Source organism: Clinocottus analis, unplaced genomic scaffold (assembly GCF_023055335.1).
Source record: "Clinocottus analis isolate CAN_PGR_092001 unplaced genomic scaffold, fCliAna1.0.p SCAF_9, whole genome shotgun sequence".
NCBI lineage: Eukaryota > Metazoa > Chordata > Actinopteri > Perciformes > Cottidae > Clinocottus > Clinocottus analis.
In genome coordinates, this window is record NW_027176251.1 from 17,032,269 (window position 1) to 17,058,741 (window position 26,473).

Sequence of the window (26,473 nt, forward strand, 5' to 3'; positions counted from 1 at the left end):
CGGGGTTGCAGCCAATCATGCTGCTAAAAGACACACCTAGTGTAAATTAATTGATCAATATACATCAGTTTCCATGTAAGCCTCACTCAAAAAGAGAACACAGGGCTCAAATGTAACAGCACTGATGATACCACATGCGTGTGCTTTAAATGTTTGTGTGGACGCATCACAATACCTATGGTGAACGTGGTATCCTGCCGCATTGATGTTCCAGCCGGGCTCTTTGGGATCGGGGATCTTTGCTGTCCTGGCGATCAGATGCTGAGCATCCCTCCACGTCAGCTCAGGACTGGGGCAAGAGAGATGAAACAGAATATCATCAAACATGCCCTTCCCTCGGCCCGTGTTCTCCACCGACTGAAACCACAGAGAAACACTTCAACTCGCCGTGATGCTCTGAAAAGAAACCTGCAGGGAGCCCAACATGGGAGCCTGTGTAGACGAGGCTGGTGGACTGTTTTATGGGGCTTACAGCACATTCTATCAGGTTCATGCTGTATTAATGCTAAGGTTTATTGATACATAAACCGATGCAATGAGACACGGCCATACCTTTTACAACAGGTCCTCTAGACATTAAAGCACCTGTTTAAGTCAAGCTCACTGTTTTAATAATGGTGTCACTAAAAACTGTGAATCCAACAAAGAAGATTTGAGACTTTTACAAAAGAGCCGAGAGAGTCGAATGCAGTAAAAAGTCTTCTTTTTAATCCCAGGCAGGGGAATTCTAATAGAGCGGACTCAAGTGTCATGTCAAGCAATATACTAATGGAATCCAATTAAGACCTTTAAACTGCGCCGAGAGCTGGAGGATATTAGCTCAGTTTTCTATAACAAAAGACCAAAGGGCCGTCAACGAGGGCTTTTTCGGGATATAAAAAGCATAAAGGAAATTGGGTTTTTCTGCTTTATCCACTCATTATTGTTCCTTAAGAAAATGACTTGAATGGAGTATAAGAAAACCGCTTGGCCACCCATTCTGAATGGCCTTTTCTTTTTTTGAGAAGAAATGCCTTCACAGTTTGTGCAACACCTGTCCACGGACAGTCGCTTCTACAGCACGGACGAACAGAGCAGAGCAGAGGTAATTAATTGAAGGTGAGCCACACAGTTAGACTTCATTTTTCAAATCATTCGTACCATAACTGTAATGCATCGCGCACATCTAGCATATAGCTACGTTGAGGTATATCTTCATAGTTGCCCTTGCAAACAACTAAATCACAAGTAGCCTCTTCATTATTGTGCATGTTAGACATCTCAGGAAATATCAGGCACGGATGTAAACAGATGTATTCCATTCACGTATTGGGGGGAAAACGAAACAGAACAAAAGCAAGGAGAGAAGCTTTCATTAGCGGCATAAAACAAAACCCCGGCAAGCAGCGAGAGCAGGCAACTAGAACAACATGATAGGAATAATACCAGTAACACTAATAATAGATGGATAGAATGAAACAAAACACAACACACAAACAATTATTTTGAGCTTTGATTTCAAAGGGATTGGAGTGCGTGCGTGCGTGTGTGTGTGTGTGTGTGTGTGTGTGTGTGTGTGTGCGTGCGTGAGGGGGATAGGCTTTGTACTTTTGAACTGTTGCTGCTCGCTGCATGCATCTGTGTGTGTGAGTGTGCGTTGTGTATTATATATTAGCAGCAGCAGCAGCAGCAGCAGCAGCGTGATTCTGTTATGTGCACTCCCCCACCTCCATCATCAGCACCACCACCACCACCCTCACCCCTCTGGTGGAATCAGAGAAACCCCCGCGGCCCCGGCTGGTTTGCATAAAGCAAACAAAATTAAATTTGCTTTGCTAAATCAAAGCATGTATGGTATTCCAAGCAGCTCTCTCAGGGACAAATTACTTCAAACGGCCTCCTTTGTATCATAACAGAATAAAAAAATAAAAAAAAGAATCAGCCCAATCAGCGGCTCTCCAAAACCCTCGACTCGGGAATTAATTATTGAACCGAGGGCTTTTCTCTCTCCTAGCAGTTCGCGACACAGATCTATTTATTTTGGAAAAGTCGTTTTGCTCTTAAAAACACAACGCGGGCAGAGAACTCAGTTTACTGCTCTCTCTCTCTCTCTCTCTCTCTCTCTCTCTCTCTCTCTCTCTCTCTCTCTCTTTCTCTCTCAATGTCTCACTCCTCTTTGCTGCACAGGCCCTGAAGCGACATGTGAATAGGTTTAGGCCACAGAATTAATCTGAAAACCCCACGACCAGCATCCACAATAGTGCTGGTTAAACAGAAGTATTGCTTATGCTGTAATGGACTTAAGATGAACTGTTATCTTGTGAGCTTTGTTTCAAATAGAGGTGGAACATTTTTCCCCGTGCACTACCTCTCTGGACCAATGCTAGGCCATGTTGTTTACTCCTCCTGTTGGCTTTGGTTCGGCTGCCAAAGAGCACAAAACCACTACTTATTTGATATGCAGCTCAAGACTGTGAGCGAAAGCAAGGAGTCCTTCCACAGTTAGTTCTTTAAGTCACTGTAGTAATGCCACTAATGAGTTATGACATGCTACATGCGATTATAATTCACTTCAAGCTACATTAGCTTTCCAAACTCCAAGCTTTGAGATTGCTAAACAATCAATACTGCTAGTTTAATCAGGATATGTATTTGTACGATGCAGTCTTGTCTAGCTCAGCTCAATTTGTGCCTCTTTTGTGGAACAGCCAGTCCGGTAGAGGAGTGTTACATAAAAGCTACAGTAGGAGAAGCAGGATTTAGCTGCTTTAGTTTCAGGATCCTGTTAATGTGCGTCTGGGGGACAACGGACAATATTTTAGGAGTTTTGGTGTCGGCAGCGGTATCGCTCCGCTTTTCTGTGTCTACAGTGTATAAAAAAGTTGCATTTTGACCAATGCGTTCCCTCGCTTTCGCTCTCCACACAGACTGTCAGCTGCATGATTGGTCAATACAACTTGGACTACAAACGGAAACCAGAACACTTCTGATACCAAGATCTTAATTTTTGTCCAGCAGATTCTGCAGTCATAGGATTCATTCTTAGGATTCATTCATAACATTCATTCTGCATTTTTCCTCTGTTTATAGAGGAAAAAAACATAGATGACCTTAAAGTGAAATATGCTAATAAATGCTGGTCTGAACGAGCCATTAAGCTAAAATATATCTTAAAAATACAGTGATCCGATTTCTTCCTGCGGTCGTCGAGGGACTGAGAATAAGCACGACCGAAAGTAATGCAACACTGACATAACAAGACAAACTTTCAACCCATGCATGCCGGAAAATAACACCACAACTCAACGTTTAACCTCTGGAGGATTGACAACAATGGACGAAACGGAACTGACATCGCGACGAAATTAAAGCATGTCGTCCAGCAAACCTATGAACACGACTGGGCCGCCGCTCTCAGCAGATTGGGGCAGAGTGCAACGATGTGTGAGGCTCCTCCAGAGCCTCACAGCCTTCATCCCCCTCGCCAAGGCTCACAAAGCAGCACAGCAGCCGTCACAGTGAGCACACAACTGTTTACAAATCCCCAGTTAATAGGATCAGGCCTCATTGACTGGGCCGCTCCGATGTGTCTGATGTAATCTATTAGCTGTATGATAGTCAGTGTCTCAGTCCAATCGATAACCCTGGGCCTCCATATTGCTCCACTGTGGACTGTTACTCCTCTTTAGTGCTGCTTAGAATGCGGGCTTAGTGACTATAATGTGTGTGTGTGTGTGTGTGTGTGTGTGTGTGTGTGTGTGTGTGTGTGTGTGTGTGTGTGTGTGTGTGTGTGTGTAAGAGTTTGTGTGTGTGGAGAGGTTCGTGTCCGTCCACTTGCCCTTGTGTGTCAGATCGTGCACTCCTGTGACTTTTAATCTTGGATTGTGCGTGTGTGTGTGTGTGTGTGTGTGTGTGTGTGTGTGTGTGTGTGTGTGATTGTGTGTAAAGTAGATATGTATCCCTATATAGGAAACACGCTTTTTCTAACTACTGCGTGATGTACTGCAGTGTGTATGTGTGCAATGTTAAAATTATAACACACACATACAGTTGCTGATACTTAGGCAGATGTTAATGCCGTAACACTTTAATGCATGAGTGCATATGGGGATTGCATGTGTCTGTTGTATAATTGTGTTGACATTTGTAATATCCACGCACCTATACACGGGTGTATTACTGTACAATGGCGCATATGTGTGTATTAATGCAGCTTTACAGTAGATGGCATGTCTGCATGTGCGTGCGTGTGTGCGTGTGTGTGTATGTGTGTGTGTGTGCGCGTGTGTGTGCGTGCCGTTTGTGTGTGTCAGAGTGTGTCTGTAGCTGGTGTAACTGGCTTTCCAATTAAGTTGAACCACAGGCCGGATCAATGCTAGTCCTCTGTGTGCAGGAATGAGCAGCCCTGGGCCCTCAGAGCATGCCCACGAATAATTTATCACTCACACTAAGCCCGGGCAGAGAGGAAGAGGAGGAGGAGGATGAGGAGGAGGAAGAGGTGGAGGAGGAGGAGGAGGAGGAGGAAGAGGAGGAGGAGGAGGAGACAGAGAGCACAAGGACAAAGTGTCCAGCCCAGGGGAGAGAACGCAAAAGACGGGCAATCGAGGCGACAGAAAGATGGAGGGGTGAAGAAAGAGAGAGACGGATCAGGACTCAGAGGAAAACACTGCCAGCTCCACATCATTTAGGAGCATCATACTCAACATTTTTTTCTGGTAAACAACCATCAAAACTTCAATTCTGCAGGAAACACAAGCCACATACGTCTTTCAGATATAATATACTGGATGTTTGCAAATGTTGTGTTGATTTCATTATTCATCGACACTCTTTCACATTGATCATGATGGGACTTTTGGATTGAATATCAACAGCTTTATCATTAGAAGGTACATTGCTTCGGGTCTATTTGCTGAAATGACTGATGCTGTTGTTTTTCTCTTGAGGGACAGTTTCCCATGATTGGTATCAGCCCCAACACTGACCTTATTAAATGAATAGGGTACCACCCAAACATCCCTATGACACACTCCATACAGTTTGCAAGTTCAATTGTTTCGGTAAACTGATGTGCATTTTCTGCACTTCTTGTTGTAAATCTGCTTTGATACTTTTTTTAAAGCTTGATAAACGCCCCGAGAAGTCGGATGGACGCTTAATCTTATTAGTAACAAACTGTTAGTAAAATGACTCATCAACACCAGAAGCTAAGTTGTTCAGCAGTACGGTTTCAGTCTGGGGAAGAAGAAAAAAAACTAAGCCATTCACAGGTGATAAAGAGGCGTGGAAGCATGTGATTAAGCTGAAAGAAAGAACGAGTTGGAGCTCAGTGCTGCTGTATACGGCCCGTTTGTGTTCTCAACCCCGGCAATCACACATCATGAACTTGGTGCATAAGAAGTATTAGACTAGTTGAATGTGGTGCTGTGTCTGTCAGGGGTTGCGTATGACTCCATCGTGTGTCATGGATGCCCAGCATGTCCCATTTTGTTGTTCATCTCTTTTTACTCGAACAGAAACTGAAGGAGGTACCACTAACAGTCAAGCTTGTTAGTCAGCGGGGTATAATGTGCTGGTCAAAAACAAGCAGGGGTTTAAATCCCACTGTCTCATCCCGCGAAGCACATCTTCTGCTTGGACACTTTGTCTTAACATCTTCTGCCAAGCCCGCCGCAGCTTTAGTTGAAAGGCAGAGGAGCTAACACACATGTGGATAAACATCTTCACAGACACGCCCACATGCGGGGACTGTGCACAAAAAGCACAATATTCACACAAAATAGCTTAACATACACTGTGTCACAATTGCACAGAAACACATGTACATGCTTGGACATACAGAAAAACATACAAACACCAACTGCTAGAACATAGAACACACACACACACACACACACACACACACACACACACACACACACACATTTAGAGAGTGTCCCCACCCTGTGGAGAGTCAGAGTCTTGTGTTTTCTCCGTCTCTGTCCTGAGTTCGTCTCTATTAATCTCACGGCAGCGAGGCATGGACTGGGAAGACGCTCCACATCGCTCTGTAATCTTCTCTTAATGTGCTGCACTTTCAGACTAAGTGAACCCATTTGGAGTGACTGTGAGCAGACTGAGATTCCTCCCATGTTATCTGAACAAGTGTTACTAATGGCTTTATCAATTAGGCCAAGTCCAATAACTGCATGCCTGCAATCTCCTTTAAATACACTCCACCGGCGCAGCGCTGATTCCTCTGGTTAATGAGTACATGTGTACACAAACACCAGAGTGTGTTGGTGTGTGTCAATGTGTGTGTGATGGACAGTTTGGATCTGTATTTCTGTGTGTATGTGTGTGTCTGGTTCAGCACTGGACTGGTAAATTGAGAAGCCCTTTTCTATTTTGTCTTCTCAAGCCAATGAAATTAGACAGGAGGCCAGAAAAAAACTGATTGTTTGTTCACCCCACAAACAATCATTTTGATGATGTTTAAAGTTGATATCTAGTTGACATAAAAATGTAGTGTTTGTTTATTCAAAATATAGTAATATTGAATGTATCACATGTCCAATTTGCACAACTCCCACAGTGCACTACCAATACACCCACCCGCTGTGAAGTAGATCGAACACACAAAGACACAGAGGTTATAGTTTTTAGTTAGATGTGTAGAATTATCTAATAGCCACCAAGTAACTCCTTTCGTTCTTTTGTTTTCATATGCTTTGTTCAACGCATTTCAAATGCTCGACAAGAAGAGTGTGTGTGCATCTGTGTGTGCTGGTGTGCTCACCTCTGGCACGTGACTGTTTGAGTTGAGACCAATTAGAGCAAGTGGATTCACTTTTCCATGTGCTCTCCCCACTGAGATCACTGGCTGATTACTCCTCAAGTCCCCACAGAGAACGTTTTATACATTATCTCTCTGATTCGTTGAATGGACACAGGCAGGAGGAGCGGAAGGGAAGTGAGTTAATGATCAGATAATGTTTTTGTTTTCACTTTTTTACTGTTTAAAGTCCAAAGCTGAAAATAACGCATTCTGTCGACTTGTATGTATTGTTTATGTCCCAAAAAAATAACCCTCAGCTGTATCAGTTTCAAACACACTGCCTGGCCAAAAAAAAAAGTCGCCACCAAAAAAAAAATAATAATAATAATATTTCATTGGACCGCTTTTAGCTTTGATTACAGCGCACATTGGCTGTGGCATTGTTTCAATAAGCTTCTGCAATGTCACAAGATTTATTTCCATCCAGTGTTGCATTAATTTCTTATCAAGATCTTCTATTGATGATGGTAGAGTCTGACCGCTGCTTAAAGACTTCTCCAGCACATCCCTAAGATTCTCAATGGGGTTAAGGTCTGGACTCCATGTGTGAACATGATGTCTCATGCTCACTGAACCACTCTTTCACAACTTGAGCCCGATGAATCCTGGCATTGTAATCTTGGAATATGCCCGTGCCATCAGGGAAGAAAACATCCATTGATGGAATAACCTGGTCATTGCTGAACCTAGACCTGACCAACTGCAGCAACCCCAGACCCCAGAAAGTAGCACTGCCCCCACAGGCTTGTACAGGAGGCAGTAGTAGTTAAATCCAGGTGGTGACTTTGTTTTTGACCAGGCAGTGTATAAACCACTGCTTCATAACGTTAATACATTAATTTGTCTTTTATGTCCGACATTCTGTGTGATTGAATGATAGTATAGATATAGATTATAGGTAATAGTTCACCTGATCCGAGCAGAGGTGAGTAAGATTAAGGAGGAAACAATCCATCCTTCCAGACAGCCCAAATAAACAAACCAGGAAAGGGTGGACATACAGCAGGTGTAAAAATCCCAAAACATGAGAACAAAAAAGAAAAAAAGAAGTTCAGCTCTTGCCGAGCAAATGGACAGAACGGCTGGGAGACTGGATGAAAGAAACATAAAGTGACAGAGAGGCTGACACGGTGATAAAGTGAACAAACAAACAGTCAGAGACAGAGAGCGGAGCGAAGAATTGATCTGTCCTCATGGTTTGTTGGACAGGCGTCACGACGGATGGATGGAGACAGATGGAAACACAGACAGACAGGCCAACACAGTGTCAGAGAGACAGATAGACAGTGACACCATCACACTGAAGGGTATAATGACAACATGGACGACAACACATTGTTCGCTCATTTACGCTCTCTGGCATTTTTTGTATCTGCACTGTGTGCTGCGATGTCCAATTTTGCCAGCAGGAACCCCCAATATCATATCAGGAATGACAAATATGATTTGTGCGATTCCAATAACATCTCATGGTCTGTTCGCTTTTTTGTAAAAACAAACAGAAAAAGGAAAAAGATTGCAAGAAAAGTTAGAGCGTTTCACATTCGATATAGAAAAGCTGAAGATTGTAGTTGCATGAGGAGAAAAGGGAGTTGGAGGTAATGTAGCAATTTAATGTGTAATTACCAGGATTTGTATTAAATGTGCCCTCATGTCTGTATGAATATCTCAGGCAGGTTGTTTGTGACGAAAGAAAAACTTGAGGTTTGCATGAGGGAAAGCGAGACTACGGCAGAATATATATGAGTGAGTGTGTTTGTGTGAAATGTGGGGAGACAGAGTGAGACACAGAATGAGCAAGTGTGAGAAACACAGAAAGAAAGAGAGACCCAGAAAGATATACAGGCGGAGAGAGAGAGGGACCACGGCTCCATAAAGACGTGAGCAGAATGCTGCCGATCTGAGCGAGAGAGGTGATATATAGTTTAGTCAGTAGCAGCGGGTCACGACAAAGCCTTTAACAGTAATGTCCTGGGAGTCGCCTCGCCCAGGGGACCCGCGCTCCATTTTACAGCCAAGCGACTGAGACTGAGTCGCCGTGGCATGACAGCTGGAGCAGTAAAGCCGGCCTCTAGTACCATCCATAACATGAAGGAGGCGTAGACGCCGCTGATACCGCCACAAAACACCAGGCCCGAGGCCACACCGACAGCTGGCGAGTTAAGAGGGAGGAAGAAAAAAGGGGGCTTGGGAAATGGTAGGAAGTGGCAGACGAGACAAAGGAGAGAAGAAAACGGATTGGTGATATATTTGCAGATTCGGAAAGAAAGGAGCGAAAGATGATCTACAACAAAAGAGGGGCTGAAGGCCCTTTCACACAAGCACTGCAACCCTGAATGTATTGAAACATTACCCAGAGGAGTCGTACGTGAGAATGCAAATGTAAATAAACAGACTTTAACCCGCCATCGCCCAAGTTCAAAGTCAGTAGAATGTGTGTGGTTAAGTGGCTGTGTTGATGGTGTTCCTATCATGCGGATGGCGAGAAACCAGAAGAATACAAACAGCCGAGGGTCAAGAAGAGAGTTCATTTATGCAAAGACTCCGACTAAAATTGTCGTACAAATTAAATAGAACACCAATTGTTAAAAACCAAATTATGAAGCGGCTTTACACGCCTTTAGGTTTGGGCGACTAGCTAGCTAGCCCCACTGGCCATAAAAAAAACTGCACTTCACGGCTCGTGGATCATATTAGCCGACACAGCAAGCATGCAGATAAAACCAGATGACTCGAAACAACGAGTTTGGCCACCTGATAATCAGGAAGTTTGACCGCTGGCGGCTTGAAGTTCAAAGATTCTTGTTTGTCTCTCCCTCGTCTTCCTCTTGTGCCAACGAGCATCTTGAGCTCAGTATCACTCTAAAGTCCACCCACTTTTTAGAGATCCAATCAAATGTGAAGGATTGGACTTTAATGCCTCTTCTAACTGTATACTTCTCAACTATTCAATTTCACCGTGAAACAGGTCTCCTAAATTTCACATAGTCTTTAATAATATAAATAGAGAGGAGTGGGAACGCTGAAGAGAGACAAGTAACAATTCAAAGGTGCAGGATTTTATCGTAAGAATTATTTCAACAGTCTACTTTGTGCTAAAAATATGACTGTACTTTGATTATTGAGTAATTATGTAAGCCATGTACTGTACAAAGCAATTATTCTAAAACATTGTCTCTCACACATTGTCTTCATATGTTTTGGTCAGTTGGATAACATTATCTATTTGAGACCTCTCCCATGGCCCGGGGTAACATTTTGTTTATTTAATGCACAAAATAATCTATTGATAATTGCAAATCGAATGATGAATTGCAAAATAAACACTAAATCTGCTGGGTGGATTTACAGCAGACAGAGGAGGAGCGTACTGCGCCCTCAGAACAAACAGCGGAGGATTTCAAGACCGAGCACATTAAAGGGCTGGTGGGAAAATCACTTCTAACAGAGCAGTCTTGGGTAATGTGGTCAAACACAACAGGGCTGGGGACTGCAGCGCCTCATGCAGTAAACATACACATTGCTGGAGTGTCCTTGAGCAACTCTCAGAGTCCCCACAAAAATCAATAAGGTATCACATTTACTGTTGTAGTATTACTGGTGTCGCACTGGGCGGAGAGAGGCACTCACTTCACTTCTAATGTAAGAGCCAGGATCCCTGCAGCGATCGGAGCAGCGCTCGATGTTCCTGGAAAGTGTGTAACACAGCCGTCGTCCATGTTGGTCACGGTGACCTGGAGGGACAACAAACTGAATGTGTCACAGGATGCAGCTCCATGGATGTCATATTGGTACGTAGATTGCGAGCTGTTCTGCCTAACTGCTCTTTTAAAATGAATTTCTGTTATGGAAGGTTCTTAGGAGAGAGAAGGCAGCAAATCGAGCCAGGAATCAGCCATTAGAACACAGTTTTACACAGATAACAATTTATAAAAAACAACTTGCGTCTGGTCTGACCACCTCCTAATGAGAGGTGGGAAAGGGCAGCCATAACGGTGACATCACACTGATAAAATGGTCGGTTTCTGTAGCCCTGGAGTTGGCACTCTATTTTTTTCCTGGCTTTTCACTGTTACCTCTGCTATCAACACCTCAGCTTCTTCCTCTTCCTTTTCTCAGCCACTGCAGCCACGCTTTACCTCCAATTAACACTCGTTTGCTTCTGTGTGTCTGCGTGTGTGTGCGCGCCCAGCAGTCACCTAGGTCATTTGGCAGGCCTCTATAAATATCACACCAGTCGCTGCTCTTTAACAGGCTTCTCACAGCTCGCAGGAGCCAAAGAGCAAGGGCTGCTGGCACAAACACGCGCACACACACACATTCACACACACACATATATATATATATGGACTAATTAATGATAAACACTGTTGTTAGATGTGTTAGGTGGTACATGCACACTAACCAGAGGTAGTGAGCCTCCCACGCGGGACCCTGTCAGAGTTACGGCCATCACACCGGGGCAGGGCTCTCCGAAGAAGGCGGGCTTTCCCATTTGAGAGACGGCACCTATGGCAATGTTGTAGATAGAGTTGACATAACCGTCTGCACCGCAGTGGTCACGATACATCCCGCCATTACCTGCCGCCCACACAAAGATGCTGCCCTTCCCACCTCGGCCCTGGAAACACAAACAGAGGGACGTCAAAGTGAAAGAGCAAGAAAAGAGAGTTGGATTTCATAAAGAATGTTTCCATCTAGCGGTCAGCAGAGCATTTTGAATTTCACATATAGAAATGTATGTCACACGCTCAAAAATAAGGATGAAATATAGGATTAGAAAAATATCATCAATTGAACACAATTAAACGTTCAAGAGAGAATTTCAGAGTGACAAATTTTTGTTATTTTTTGTTTGAATCAATTCATGGTGCTAAATTTGTACCCTTTCGATGAAAATAGTTGTGGATAGTTATGGTTTAACCAAGTGCATATGAGAGAACTTGATATTGTTTAATTTAGCTTCTGTTTATAGTTATTTTGATATGCAGCAATCTGTTCAGCCCCATGTGGATGAAGTACTATTTATTCCAAACTCACGAGCACAAATAACACAAATAAAACCAAAGTGAACTCAAGCTAAAAGGCACTTATCGCAAATTTTTTTTTTGAGAAGCTCCAGAGGTCAGATTTGGAATACATCGAAAATATGGAGGAATAACAAGAAGGGCCGCTGGGCTCGAAAACGTAAGAGATGACATCTGAGGTTCAACTGAGCGATGACAATAACTGTGGTTTCAAAGTCTGGGACTAGAGGGGGGCTTTGGGACCCTTTGAACCCTCGGCCCAGGGGACGCTCCATAATCAATGCATTACTTGGAATTATTTACCACAATAAGACCCAAACAAGTCAATGCAATTGGAGAGCACACCCAAAGGACCGGTAGGAAGATGGACCGATCTTCAACATTTCTAAATGCCCCTCTTATCTGAAACACTTGGTATGAAGTTGGAAACCATTCAAAACAAATAAGTGTGCGTTTGAATCCGTCTACACAATAGTTTTGTTATTCCGAGCTCCGCTCCTCTGACTGTGTGGATGTCTGCTTTACATCTGACGGACAGCAGTGTGAACCCGGAGATGAAAGGCGTGCCTTGTGAGCTCCGAGGCGGAGGGCGCGCGCTGTCAGGCTGTGCGGCCCGTCCATCGCGGCCCCGTCGTCTCGCGGGCCCCAGCTGCAGACGTAGATGTCGATGAAGTGGATGTTGAAGGTCAGAGCTGTGGCCTCCATGGCATCAGTGACAGAGCCGTCCAACAAGCGGATACCTGGACAGATCGGAAAAGGTCACACAGATCAAAGGGAGGCATGCGGAAAAACTGAAAAGGAAAATGACACTTTTTAAAAGATGTGCCGACAAGCATTTTGTTTTGTGGCGCTGCTTCAAAACAGACACAAAGATAGTGTTTTGAGATTGTTAGAGTTAATGCAATGTGCCATCTTCATAAGCAGTTATTGTCAATGCCGTGATATTGCGTCACCCCTTACTTATAGTCATATTTCTGATGACAGTTAATTTTACATTAACTACTTTTGTTTGATGACATATTTTCCCAGAAGTAATTGGCATAAATTATGTAATTTTAAGACCATCCAATGCCGCTGATATCCTGCTAATATAATATCCTAATGTAATATCCGAATAATGCAAGAACATCGCGTCACAGAGCAATGTAGGAAAACGATTCGAAACAAATAAAACCACACAACTAAAACAATATTCACAGGCTCTATTCACCAAAATGTGACTATATTGTTTGTATGCCCTTTGGCGTTTCGGAGAATATTGCAACTAACACATTGAGGGGAGACGCCATCTGTGGAGGCCTGCGCCATGATGCCGCGTAAGAAAAGCTTTACTCCTCCCTGCTGGCTACTGCAGACACATACAAAAGGTCCATTTAATATGACTTGTACGAGTGTGCAGTTCTGTGCATGTGCTTGTTCATTGTGTTGTTATTGATGTAGCGCTGAAGGAAAGCTATTGTGTTGCCCTGTATACCAAGTGTTTTACATGGAGAATCTTGACCCTCCTGTGGGAAATATCTGTCTGTCTCTGTGGCTGTTCCATGCTTCACTATGTTCACCATTGAGTCACGAGTTTTGTCTCTCAGCTGTTTGGAGAGGGAAAGCTGAACTTTTTAGAGCTTTAAGAGGGAGGGTAAAAGGACTGCACTCTTATCGTGATTGTGCCTTTTTAGTCTTTTGACCACTCAAAGCACGTTCACACTACATGACATTCACCCACTCACACACATTCATACTTTCATGGTAACGAATATCGAACCATTCATACCCATTCATACACCGCAGGAGAGCATTTTAGGGTTATGTGTCTTGATCAAGGAAACATTGTCATAGACTAGGATCAGAAGATCTTCGGACAGCCAGCTCTATGAAGGAGCCACATTTGCCCCAACAGCTGCCTGCTATGACCTAAAATATGTCAATAACATATACCAATATGTCATGTAGCGGTGAGAGTGAACCAAAACAGTTCAGTTGTGGACCAAAAAACAAACAAACAGAGAGCTGACAGACGCTGTCAGAGGAGTCAGGAGTTGATTATCTCTATTTTATCTCCTTTAAAAAAAAAATCAGATGTCATACTATTATTATTATTATTATTATTATTATTAACAATACACAAATAGTGATAATATCCACTGTAAGACAGCTTAACACATATTTTCATGGCTGTAACAACCAGTTCAAATGCATTTTTTCCATTAAATTGAGGAGGCTTTTCACATTTTCATTTTCATGTGATGATTGTATTGTAAAAAGGTGTATATCCTCGTTGTAGTTGTCTTATTGTCTTATAATATAATCTGCATTTGCAATGCATTAAAACATGTATTTCAAAAGAAAAGATAACAGGTGTTTTTGTGACAAACAAATCCATTTAAGATGACTCATCAGGCTTAACTTGTCTTCTGGCTGTTAATTCATCACCTTCACATTTTACTGGTATACTTAAAACAACATCAAATCTAGCAGGACCTCATGCATTCCCTGAGCATTTCAAGAAGCACACAGAGAGCTCAGTCAGTCCTCGTTGTCAGACAGTGAACACGGGTCTCATCAGCAACCAGTAGTGCATCTTTCATTCGGGTCTTGCCCCTCATCTCCTGTGTACCAGACTCGCTATAACAAAAAGAGACTAGTGCAACGCAAAATTAAGACTAACTTTTGGAGTCAATTCTGCAAGAGACTCTCATCAGCCTCTGACAAATGAGGGAGGGCCAAGGGTTAAAGGTTCAACGGAGGGATTCCTCCATGTTTCCTGCTGATGGCATCACTGTATGGGCGTCTGTACAGCACGTTCAGATCTGAGCCATTTTGTTTTTACTCAAACATAGCGCGTACTCCTCATTAACTTATGGTTTATTGCACTCTTAGAGTATCCTATAAAAATCTTTGATTTCACACCAGAAAATGGGCCATCTTGTGTATTCAGTTCATTCATCCCGCGCCAATGTTACATCCAACACTAAAAAAGCCATTACTCAAGCTTCCACTAAAAAAATGAGCTGTTAAATAGGGTCAGCACGGCTCAATAGCAGCCAGTCACTGTGTCGCCTGTTGCTGCCACACATACTCAAAGCGCATGGAATAAACAGCAGAGGCTCACATACTCTTTCTTGAGAAGAAAACCCAAACTTCCTCTTAAAGACTTTCAAACAGACACGTGTGACTTCACAGTGGATGAGGATTAGGATGTTGTAATTCAGCACCAGGAGACAAAAACTAAATGTCAGAATGCTTTTTTCTTTAGACTAGTCTTCACTGCAGTATGCGGGTAAAAATACATTTACATTTGAACTGTTTATCTTTTCATTTTGTAAACTTTCTATAAATCTCTGTGGGAATGTTAAGACTGTCTCAGTCCAAGACATCCTGTAACTATTACTTTCAACAGGAATTGAATGAATCAATCTCGTAATCCACCTCTTTATTTTAAAGATGTTTTGGATCAATGCAGAAAGCCCTACGGAGATAATGTTCATGTTAAGCTTCGGATGCCCAGATTGTAGTTGCTTTATAGTATTTTTGTAGTCTACTCCAAATGGGAATGAGACATTACATTATCACATGACAGAGACTACTTGATAAGAAATTACTGACCCACTAAAAGTGTTTTTGAAAATGCCATGTCATAGTCTTGGCCACTGCATTCCACCCACAATGCGCTGCCTCCCACTGTCTTGATGAGGCTGTATTGTTTTCCTCACCTCCGATCCTGGCATTGAAGGCGATGCCCACACCGCAGTAGGAGTTGTTGGCCTCCATGGCAACTTCCCCTGCACATCGGGTACCGTGACTGGAACACAGGGGGAATGAGATGTTAGCCACACACTGAGACTGGACAGGCAGAGATGTGAGATTTTCGGGCTGTGATGACCCGAGATTTTTTTTTAAATCCCCCACAGGTCGTCCAGTAAAACTTGCAGCAGACAGCTTTTGGCCCGCAGCTCGTAGATTTGGCCACAGTAAATGAAAAGAGTTTGATGTTACACTTTTGCTTATTTTTTTCTTACATAACACGGTTTCACTACTTAGACAACCAAGACATATTAGATTTTTGTTTTATTTTTAATGTTTTTAAATGGTATAGTTGTATGTTACAGGAGAAAAAACTTTCAGCTTGAGAACTACCACTTAATGTATGATTTGTGATATTACTCAACTAATATAGAATATGAACCAGGAGTTTAAAACATTTTAACCTTCAACTCCACAAAATGCCGTTGGTTATCAGAATGCTTAGTGGCCTCGTGCTGGGTTAAGTTACTACGGTTAGCTCAGATATGCACATTTTTGCATCTTACAATTGGGCACATTAATACTTCATTTCTCACAGTTTGTCGCTCTGGTTTTTGGTATTTCGACAGTTCATTTAGTTTCCCAAGAATAAAAACGTAGGAAGACATTGTCACGTCATTACCTGTTCTCCTCGTCTCTAACTGGCATTGGATCAAGTGACAGACTGTGTAAAACATGCAGGTCAACACTGGCGAGGGCTTCCTGTAATCCACGCAGAAAACAAAGGGAACACAGTGTAACACTCGAAGCAAAACATCACAGTGACATGAGAGGAAATGAAAGAATCCCGTGACAAAACGCTTGATACCGGCACTTGAATTAGTCCGTCAACATGTTTCTCTCCTGACTGACGGCAAATCACTGTCACAGAGGAGATGCCTGTGACGGTTTGCGTGGTTCGTGCGTGCCTTGTAAAAAGTGAGCATGTTTGAATGACTGGTTTGCCAGTGTATATAGGCATAACGGGAGGAGGATGTCTTGGCAGTGTCGTACAAGAGCAATTATGTATCTCTCTCCAGCCAGGCTTATCCATGCCAGACAATCTGCTCTGACAAAGTACAAGTTGGCCTGTGTGCTTCAAACTGCCTATAGGATTATAAACGACAAGTCAGGAGCAAACAACACTGCCAGTGCACATATGCTTTATTTTCGGTGTTAGCCACTGTAACACCGGCCTAACGAAATGAAACAGCTTCATCGCTTTATGAACGTTTTATTGTCTCAGCTTTTAAGTAATAGAGAAGTTTAGCCGTTAAGGAGAAAGTCAATACACGAACGGCAGTGATGGAAAACTGTAACCTCGTAACAAGATGAGAGAGTCAGAAATTACATTGCACAGCCGTCCTTGAGATCTTCCGTGTTGGAGATAACTAGAAACACGTTACTGGCCAGCTTAAATACGATTTGGGATCAGTTATTGTTCATAATAAATCTCACTTTTCAAGTTTACTTACAAAGTTTTTCTTCAGGTCCTTGTTTGTGTGATCAATACCTGAAAATTACAACAAAAAGAAAATGTTCTAAATTAGACTGTGATCTGAGTATTTGTTACTGGGAGGAGACCTCTGATGCCCTCCAGACCAAGACCTTTAGGAAATATCAGCGGCACATTTTTAACAGTGCAGTCAGACGTAAGTGCACTTGTTGTTTCATTATATTCCGTGGAGTTGCGTGAGAGCAGTTTCCAGTCATTTGAACTTGCAGTGTGGCAGACAGGTTGTTAAAACTTTAAAATTTTGAGTATCCTACTAATTGGTGTAATTATGTTTGTCAAGTGAAATTGTAACGGTGACATTTTTTTTTTTTTCAATGCAAGTTTTGTCAAGATCCAGGTTTTACTATGTGAGGTATTGCACAGGACTGATGGATCAGTGAATGAACAATAATCTCTCGTCAATCAGATTTCGAAAGCATTAATATTTCTCCTGTTTTTATTTCGAAATATTTCGTTCACTCTATTCATGTACACCCTTTCCTGCATGTTTTCCTTTTAAATCACCCTTTTTCCACATGAGTTGCCTTTCTGTCACATGCCCCCCCCCCCCCCCACCGTTATCCCCCACTCCTCAGCCTCACCATCACCTCCTCCTCCTCCTCCTCCTCCTCCGCTGCATCAGGGCTCCTGTGGTCTCAGCGAGAGACAAACGAATGAGGGCCCCAGGAGGGCCGTGCCTGCTCTGCCAGACATCACTCAGTCTCTCTCTCTCTCTCAATCACACACACACACACACACACACACACACACACACGCAGAGGACCTGCCAGCCTTTGTCCCATGCAGGCAGTGCCTCTGGGTTGTCATGGTAACCATCAGTGGTTTTTGCCGTGGAGGCCTGATTGTGTTGAGCTCTGGCGGGATGGAGCCCTGGGTGGGTGAAGCCTCATTGGAGGCTGCCATGCCGTGCGTGCCATGTGATGCCAGGTCAGCCTGCTATGTGTCGACAACCACGAATGCTTGACTCGCTCCTCGTCCACCACTTTGGATCTTCTTCAGACACTCTGACGCGTTAAAGTTGGTTTCTTTCAACCGCTTTCAACGACATATCACGGTCTCCGACGACTGATGCGCAGTTCAGAGTTGGAATTCATTTTGTCCTTGTGTTAACTGGGGTTTGGTATGAGACAAATGGTTCACCAGTTAAGACTGAGCGTTTTAATCTCTTTTTTTTCTTCTCGTTTCTTATTGTCAAAGGACCAGGAGAAAGAGTTCTGGCCGACTTTCCTCCTCGCCTAAGCCAAGTTGGACTCCGACACTGAACACGAGGCCAAGTGAGGATTCTGAGCAGGTTTTTGCATACTTTTGATTGAAATTGATGCACTGAGTGACCAACATGATGTCTTCATATGGAATTCAAGTGATTCATTAAAGAGTTATGAAATGTTAGATATCCTTTCCAAATCCCCCTTCAGGCTGATCTGTTTTCCTTTATAATCTTCCAGATTTATCATCAGTTAAATCAGGAGACTTTCTCTTATCCTCTGCTCCAACTCCATCTCTCTTGATCCAACATTGGTCTTTTTAAGGTTACCGTCTCAAAGCTTTAACTCTCTATGATCATGTTTGTTATTTTTCAAGTGGTCTATACGTGACAATTATCATCTTCAAAGCTATAAACACAATGTCATTGAAGATGATTGATTGGTTGAAAAGAAAGTTCCGACGATTTACTAACTAGAATTTTAAGTTTGGGCTTTCGTCTACGTCTGTCCAAAATGTCATAGTTTAGTCATAATAGACATTATTGACAGTGACCTTTGACGACCAACACCGAATCAGTTCGTCCTCGAGTCCAGGTGGACTTTCAAGCCATATTTGAGGAATTTTCCAAAAGGTGTTACAGAGAAATTAAAATCACGAGAATGATGCAAACGTGAGGTCACATTGACCTTGACCTTTAACCACCAAAATTAAATCAATTCGTCAGACGGTCAACCAGAAAATGTAAGGCCTCCAGCCAGATCTGTCGCAGAGGCCTAAAACATATTTTTTTGGTTAGATGCAACTAAAGAGATGTTTTTGCAATTTTGGTGAACTAAAACCCTTCATATCACAGAGAACAGCAGTGTAAGCAAGCGTTATCACAAATTAGGGGAAACTTTTCAAGCTTTAAAGGAAAGTGATAAAACCTGAATGTGGGACAAAGTCTCCTCTTGATAAGGAAGTCTGTGAGCGTCCCTCAGTACATGAATGCAGCTCTCCAAACAGTGGATCTCTGATGTTACGTGAAAGTAATTGCATGCCTGCAGGAGACCAAGAATCCTTCCTTTATTAAGAGTTCATCTTCGTTTCAACTCGATTATAAGAAAGACGTCTAAGTGTGCATCGTGAGTGTGTGTGTGTTTGCGTGTAATAACATCACACAAAGACGACCACACGGAGTCACCTCAGCGTTTAAAAGGGGACACGATCCAGTCTGCAAGTTTGTGATGGAGACATCTTTAGGAATTAACGTCAAGCTGATCAGGAGGGAACAAGTAAGTGAGCAAAGGATGAAGGGAGGAAGAGGAGAATGGAGAGGTAACCGAGGGAGGGCAAGGACGCCCCTCTTGGAATAACATGATCAATAAGTTGTGTATTGAAAAAAACAATACAGGAACATAAGTTCAACTACAGGGAGCAGAGAAAAGGTCGGTTATAGTTTTTGGAAACTGGTCACATAATAGAATACATGTAGCAGAGTGACAAAACGCAGCGTCCTTCTGTTTTGTTTTTATCAGACAAATAGAGGAAAGGCCCGAATCACAGAATGGCTCTAATGTGTTGGTTTAAGTTGTAGTTGCAGAAAAGCTCTGACAGACGTGAGAAAAGAGTGGTGCAATAGTTAGTCTCACCTGCTCGAGATAAAGATATAGATCTACTTTTTAATATTGTGCTTGGACACAAGTGCAAATGCTATTGCAAATAATATTTTCTTGATGATGAAATGCATTCATATTCATTACATTTAGTTTCGCTGACACTTTTATTCAAAGCAACTTATCTTATCTTATCTCTTACCTTATCTTAAGTTACATTTTTGCTCTATACACCGTAGACACAGCAACGGGGAGCAATCCAGGGTTAAGTGTCTTGCTCAAGGACACATCGACGATCAAAAGGTCTTGACGTACTCACATATTTCCAGATAAAGAGTTAGGACGTACACTGGTTGTCGTTCTGTCATTATGGGATCCAAACACATTTACCTCATGTTTGTCTTTATTTCGAAAGAGCACATGTTAAATGAGCTGATAATGTGTGTCAATGCGTTATGGGTGATATGTCAACTTATGGAAGATCTCAATGGCTTGGCACCTACATCTGTGCACGCTTCTGTCCAGCAGACAGGTGTGTATTTGGATCAGTATTGACAGGAGCACTGTATGCTCACAGGTGGTCTGTCACAAGGGTCAATTTGAGCATAAAAAAACTTCACCTTCAAGTATTTACAAGGATGATCCGAGTGGAAAAATGCATTCAGTCAGGTGCATTCACTCAGGTAGCACCATGCTGCCATAAATACAGCCATAAACGCACTCCAACACAGTCCAAGGTCTTCTGAGTGTGAAAGAAGAAAGCCACGTTCCACAGTGAGATGAAACACTGTAGGTGGTGGAGCCAATGCAAAACCTTCCATGAATACAAATGCTTTGAACCTGGCTGACCCAGTCTAGATTGTGATTGTGCGGGTGTGTGCGGGTGCCCGTTTGCTGCTCTGCATGTGTGTCAGCATTCAGCGGCAGCAGCTGCACTCTATCTCCTTGCTCCTGCAGCATTCACGCCGGTCCTCAGGGTCAAACACACACACACAAATCAGCCATAGAGATGTGTCGGAGGCCATTTTGAGCCGACGGTGAGTCGTGCCTGAGCCGCCACTGAGACAATGAGCCGACATCACTTCAGAGGAGGCCTGGGGGCCCCCTGGCTGGCTCTCGCTGTTACCTCTCGTCAAAAGGAGTTACTGTACAAAAGAAATATAGCAATAATCAGTAGCTGGCTGCCTCTGCTACTGATTGGAGTAGGAGAAAGGAGGCGGCAAGCCGTAAAAATTAGACCAATATTTCTGCAATGAAGCTGCACATGGCTTATAATTTGCGTTTGCAAGTGTGAAAAAGTAAAGGAAGTTAGGTTAGGTGTGTGTGTGTGTGAGAGAGAGAGAGAGAGAGAGAGAGAGAGAGAGAGAGAGAGAGAGAGAGAGAGAGTTGCAGAAAGACAGGGGTGTGTAGCACCAACCGCCGAGGGTGAGACTTCCTGGCCCTACACCTCCGTCTCATTAATCAGCTCGGTATTTAAGAAGGGCTGGAGTGAACACTTGCCTGTAATTAACTGACTTGTGTGTGTGTGTGTGTGTGTGTGTGTGTGTGTGTGTGTGTGTGTGTGTGTGTGTGTGTGTGTGTGTGCGCACGCACCTGGTTTGTGTGTGCGTGCGCGCACCTGGGTTTGTGTGGGTTTAAGAAGTGAACGACAAAGACAGAGAGCGAGCAAGAGAGAGAGAGAGAGAGAGAGAGATGGAGATGGAGATCTCGGGCCAAAGACAGAGTTTGATACGAGGATGTAGAGGGAGCGTGGGTGATGGAAAGCCTGCATGGCACGGGGAGGAAGGTAGGAAGGAGTGGAAGACAGGAGCGAGGAGACATAGAAGACAAGTTGGAGGAAGAGGAGAGTTGGAGAAAATAACTGTTTAGAGTGGTGGAGGAGGTGAGAGAAAAAAAAGTAGATGAGAGATGGGATAAAAGAGAGGACTGAAGGGAACCGTCGATGAGGATAAGATGCAGGGAGAGACGGGGACAGAGCAGAGGGTGGGGATGGAGAAGAGGTTGACTTCTAAAGTGGGACATTAGTATTCAAGCTGTACGCATCCACCGCCCCCTCACCACACCCCGCTGCCCTGTCTGCCCAGCAGCCAGCTCTCCTGCTGCGGACCCAGACACGAAGCTGGAGGTGGCAGAGGAAGTGTGTGTGCATCGGGACTTAAGTTCATTGAAACGCTTCCTTCAATGGAGCTCTCCACTTTAGAAAGACATCTTTGTTTTTTCCACTGCGAGTGTGTTTCGGTGTACTTTCGGCCGTTACAATACAGTTATTAGTTGTGCAATTCATAATCAAAACCTTGCCTGCGAGTTTAACAATTGTTTCTGCCGGTCGGTGAGCACAACTTGAAAGGTCTTGTGACTCAACACAAGTGCCGGTCTATCAAGTGCCACACGCCTCTATGCACGGATGGAGGAGGGCAGGCAAACAGTAAAGGAAAGAAAGAAAGAAAAAGATCTCACTCAAGCCGCTGTCATTTGTGAGGACTTTTTTTAACTGCGGATTATTACTCGCTTGGTGCATATGGGAGTGCATAGAGCAAAAGAATAATGCCTTTTGTATTGTGAGCATCTATTCATAGTTTATATTAGTCTGTTTATAATGTTGACAATAAAAAAATGTCAACAGCTTTATTTTTTTAAAATATATTCAACATTTCCTGCTGACAGAAAACCAAGCGAACAGCCAAAAACAAGTCCTGTAATTATAACTTGCTTGTAATCTATGGACCATCTCCTTCGCCGATGCGCCCGTGTTATACTTGTTATCTGTGTGAGTGCCACAGATAAATGTAGCGACTTCCTGGGGAAACTATTATCCTCTCTCCTACTTCTGCTTGTAACCATTCAATCATTGTGGTGCTGAAAAATCGTGAAAAATTAAAGTGCAGGCAACAATAGTGACTATCCATCCCAGAAGATAATGACACCGCTCTAGTGATATACACTCGGCATTATTCAGAAGTCTAATACGTTTTTAATTTTTCATAATATGAAGAACCCTTGGGGAGGAAAGAGGTGATTTTCCCTCAGTAGTTGTCACTTCCTCTGTTCCTCCCGATCGTCTCCATCGGCATCACTCAACACATATCATAGTCGCAGATCCAAGTGCACGGTTCTCCATCAAGACAAATCCTGTCTGTGTAAACGACTTGCTCCTCTTCCTGCTAAACTGCTCGCCAACTCGTCCTCTGGTCTCCTCTACTGCTTTGCTCTCATTTGACTAATTAGATTCACGGAGAACGCTGTTGACAAATTCATTTTAAATCCATTAGTCCCAGGGCGTTGTTTAAACAATGTGCACGTTAATGTCCATTGCTTTAATGCCCCTGATTCACATTCTAATAGCCGTCTGATAAATCAGGTTATCTGCGACACCTTCTACGCGCCGTGAAGAGCGGAAATTAGGGAATTATTAACTATCCGCGGTGTTCTGTCGTGTCCGGATGTGTTAGGGAGAGGAGGAGAGGAGATGACAGAGCAGAGGAGCACGGAGAGAGAGAGAGAGAGAGAGAGAGAGAGAGAGAGAGAGAGAGAGAGAGAGAGAGAGAGAGAGGAAGGGGAGACAATGATGGAGAGAGAGGGAGAGAGAGAAAGAGAAAGAGAGAGAGAGAGAGAGAGAGAGAGAGAGAGAGAGAGAGAGAGAGAGAAATTAGAGGGATGGGTGAGGTTAAAAAAAGACCAGAGGGAAAAAAAAAACAGTACGAAAGAAATAATAAGGAATATGAAGAGCAGCAGGTGACAGTAAATTTTCAAAGAGATGAAGACAAACATTAAAGAAAAGGGACTGAAGGCAGAGTATGGAAGAACATACAGAGGGAAAGCCAGTAGAGTGTGAATTCAACATGTTCTTTAACCCCCATGGCCTCTTCATCCCCCTTTTTAAGATGTAAACTCAATATTACATAAATTACACAACCTTTTGAAACACTGCAAAAGAGGAAGCAACATATCACTCATAGGTGATCATCCATCGGTTGGGCTGAGGCAAATACATGAAATTATCTACAACACAAAAATTACAAAAAGGAAAAGGTTACATTCCTTGTTATTAAATACATGTTTTATATTATATTAAATATATACTTGTGTACTGTCTGGTGGTTTAAGTAGAATGGAGTTTTGAATAACGAGAGAAACTGCTAAATGTAGACCAATCTATTTACCTACTGTATAGCTGTCTGCTTCTATCCTGTATATCTATAGATATTCATCAATCCAACTACCTATTGATTCATCTCTTACTGTTCATGCTCAATCTCTAATCTTACTTGTGTAATTAATCCTGCCCCCTAACTGGTCATATGCTCAAACCCCGATAGACCACAATAGTTTCCACTATTCTGCAATTGTTGTAACCAGGTAATCAGACTGCAATCAACACTGCATAAAAAAAAGCATGCAAGGGGAGGGCTGCGTTAGTAGGGGCGTGTTGTTTCAGGTACTAGTGAGAAACACCAGCGGTTTATAACACTATGAGACAGGATTTTACAACTCTGGATGGTTATCACCGCAGGGTGCAAACACACAAGGGTGAAAAAAGATGACAAGGATGTGAACCCTAGTTTACTGTGGATATTGTCATGAGGATGTAGGGACAAATATATGAAACTGTGTAATCCTATCCCACGGCTACAGAAGTAATGTAAGGCGGCGTGCAAGAGAGTGCAGAGCGGGGTCCACCACGATATTAAAGCGCATTTCATTCACTATAACATGGTATCGTGACCGCACGATACAGTTTAAACAGCAACAACAACGCTATGGTATATTTTGGTAGAAATAGAGAGAGAATTATTTCTACTCCACTTTTGCTCTGCTTGATATCCAAGAGCGCTAACGTAATGTTACACAAGTGGAAATTGGAACAAAAAGTACGCCAGCTAACATTAGAACCCCACCGCCTACCAGACCAGCACAGCTGCAGACGGGGCCTCGCGAAAAACTCAACGTCCCAGAAATCCCTTACCTCTTCACAGGTAATATCTCCTTCAGGGTAATCTACCAGGAATGATTCTGTAGCGTTCCTGGACTGCTTTGATACAGCGTCTCTGCGTTGGCATCGGCTGAGCGTAAACAAAGTGGTGGCACTGAAGTGAATGAGGGGGCTGCATTTTCACACGCAGTGCTAATGTCTAAAAACTCTAATTTGCTAAAACAATTGGACGAAAACCAAGTATATATATATATATATATATATATATATATATATATATATATATATATATATATATATATATATATATATATATATATATATAACACACGCATCCTGCCTCTTGTTCCTCCTCCTTACCGACTGGATCAACCTCCTGATATGATCCACCTCGGACATTCCCACTCCCTCCTCCGTCTACTTTGGAAGTTCCAACTCCACTTTCACCTCCTCCTCTGTCTTGCCCCCGCCTCCAACCAAATCCTGGCTGCTTCTCCTGCACTTCCTCCTCGTCTAATCGTCCCAACTCCCTCCTCCTCCTCACAACGCCCGCTGAACAGAACGAGAGAGTCTGTTGGTGTCAGTAGCCCTGCCTGTGGTGTCTGGAGGAGTGTGTGGATTAGACGCACAGGCCTGATTAGCTGCTTGTTTACCTACCAGCACCACCACGATGGTGACCACAGGGCTTCAAGGGCAACACCAGTGGATCGTCTGCACATACACACACACACAGCTAACAAACACACTGTGTTAAGCACTTACAGTGTGCATGTGGGAGAGTGTTTGTTTATGTGCGTGTGTGCGTGTGTGTGTGTGTGTGTTTGTGTGTGTGTGTGTGTCTGTGTGTGTGGTGCGAGAGCCATCGTGCCCCTGTAGAGTCGCCCACCATGGCACAGGGCTCTTAATTAAGAGGAGTGTGTATGTGTGTGTGTGTGGGCGGAGCAGCTGGCAGGAGGCACTGGGGCCAGAGAACATCTGCAGGAGGCCGCACAACACGCCTGCATACACACACACACACATACATGCACACACGCGTGCGCGCGCGCACACACACACACACACACATACACACACACACACACACAGAACTACACACATGCCACTCTGCAACTCACAGCCCCCGAGAACACAGAACTACACACTCGCGGACCCCGCTGAGCGCTGCCATCGCCACTGCTGCCATACCAGTGGGACTGTCACCATAGCAACCCGGGACTGGTCATGTCACCCCGGTTCAGTGAGACGGGTGACGGCAACAGAGAGTGAGAGATAGGCAGGCGATAAAAAGAGCAAAAGAGCAAAAGACAAAGACAGGGAGCGAGGAGCATTAAATACCCTCCACAGTGCTCGCATCGGCCTTGTTCCGAAACAAAAGAGTAAAGAGAGAGAGAGAGAGAGAGAGGAAAGAGAGAGAGAGAGAGAGAGAGAGAGAGGAAAGAGAGAGAGAGAGAGCGAGAGAGAGGGGGAAAGAGAGAGAGCGACAGAGAATCCAAATGCGTCTCATCCAACGAGCAGCTCCGGATGTGAGGAGGTCAGCAGCTTTGACTTCAGACGCACCACAGGGCCCTCAGTAGTCAGTCCTCTTTTTCAATAAGTCAAGAGGAGCAGTATAGTTGATGTCATCTC

General features: G+C 43.5%; 1 protein-coding gene across 2 annotated transcripts in view; it reads right to left on the bottom strand.

The window, feature by feature from the left end:
- The window catches only part of LOC137780738 (proprotein convertase subtilisin/kexin type 4-like), a 162,589-nt gene that overhangs the window by 52,117 nt on the left and 83,999 nt on the right, over positions 1 to 26,473 (bottom strand). For both annotated transcript variants that reach the window (XM_068568930.1, XM_068568929.1), the window contains 7 exons: positions 17,076 to 17,113; positions 16,244 to 16,323; positions 15,531 to 15,619; positions 12,391 to 12,563; positions 11,202 to 11,417; positions 10,427 to 10,530; positions 176 to 289 (listed from right to left, as the gene is read on the bottom strand). In XM_068568930.1, coding sequence (XP_068425031.1) covers positions 176 to 289; positions 10,427 to 10,530; positions 11,202 to 11,417; positions 12,391 to 12,563; positions 15,531 to 15,619; positions 16,244 to 16,323; positions 17,076 to 17,113 — 814 coding nt within the window. The remainder of the gene's footprint in view (positions 1 to 175; positions 290 to 10,426; positions 10,531 to 11,201; positions 11,418 to 12,390; positions 12,564 to 15,530; positions 15,620 to 16,243; positions 16,324 to 17,075; positions 17,114 to 26,473) is intronic.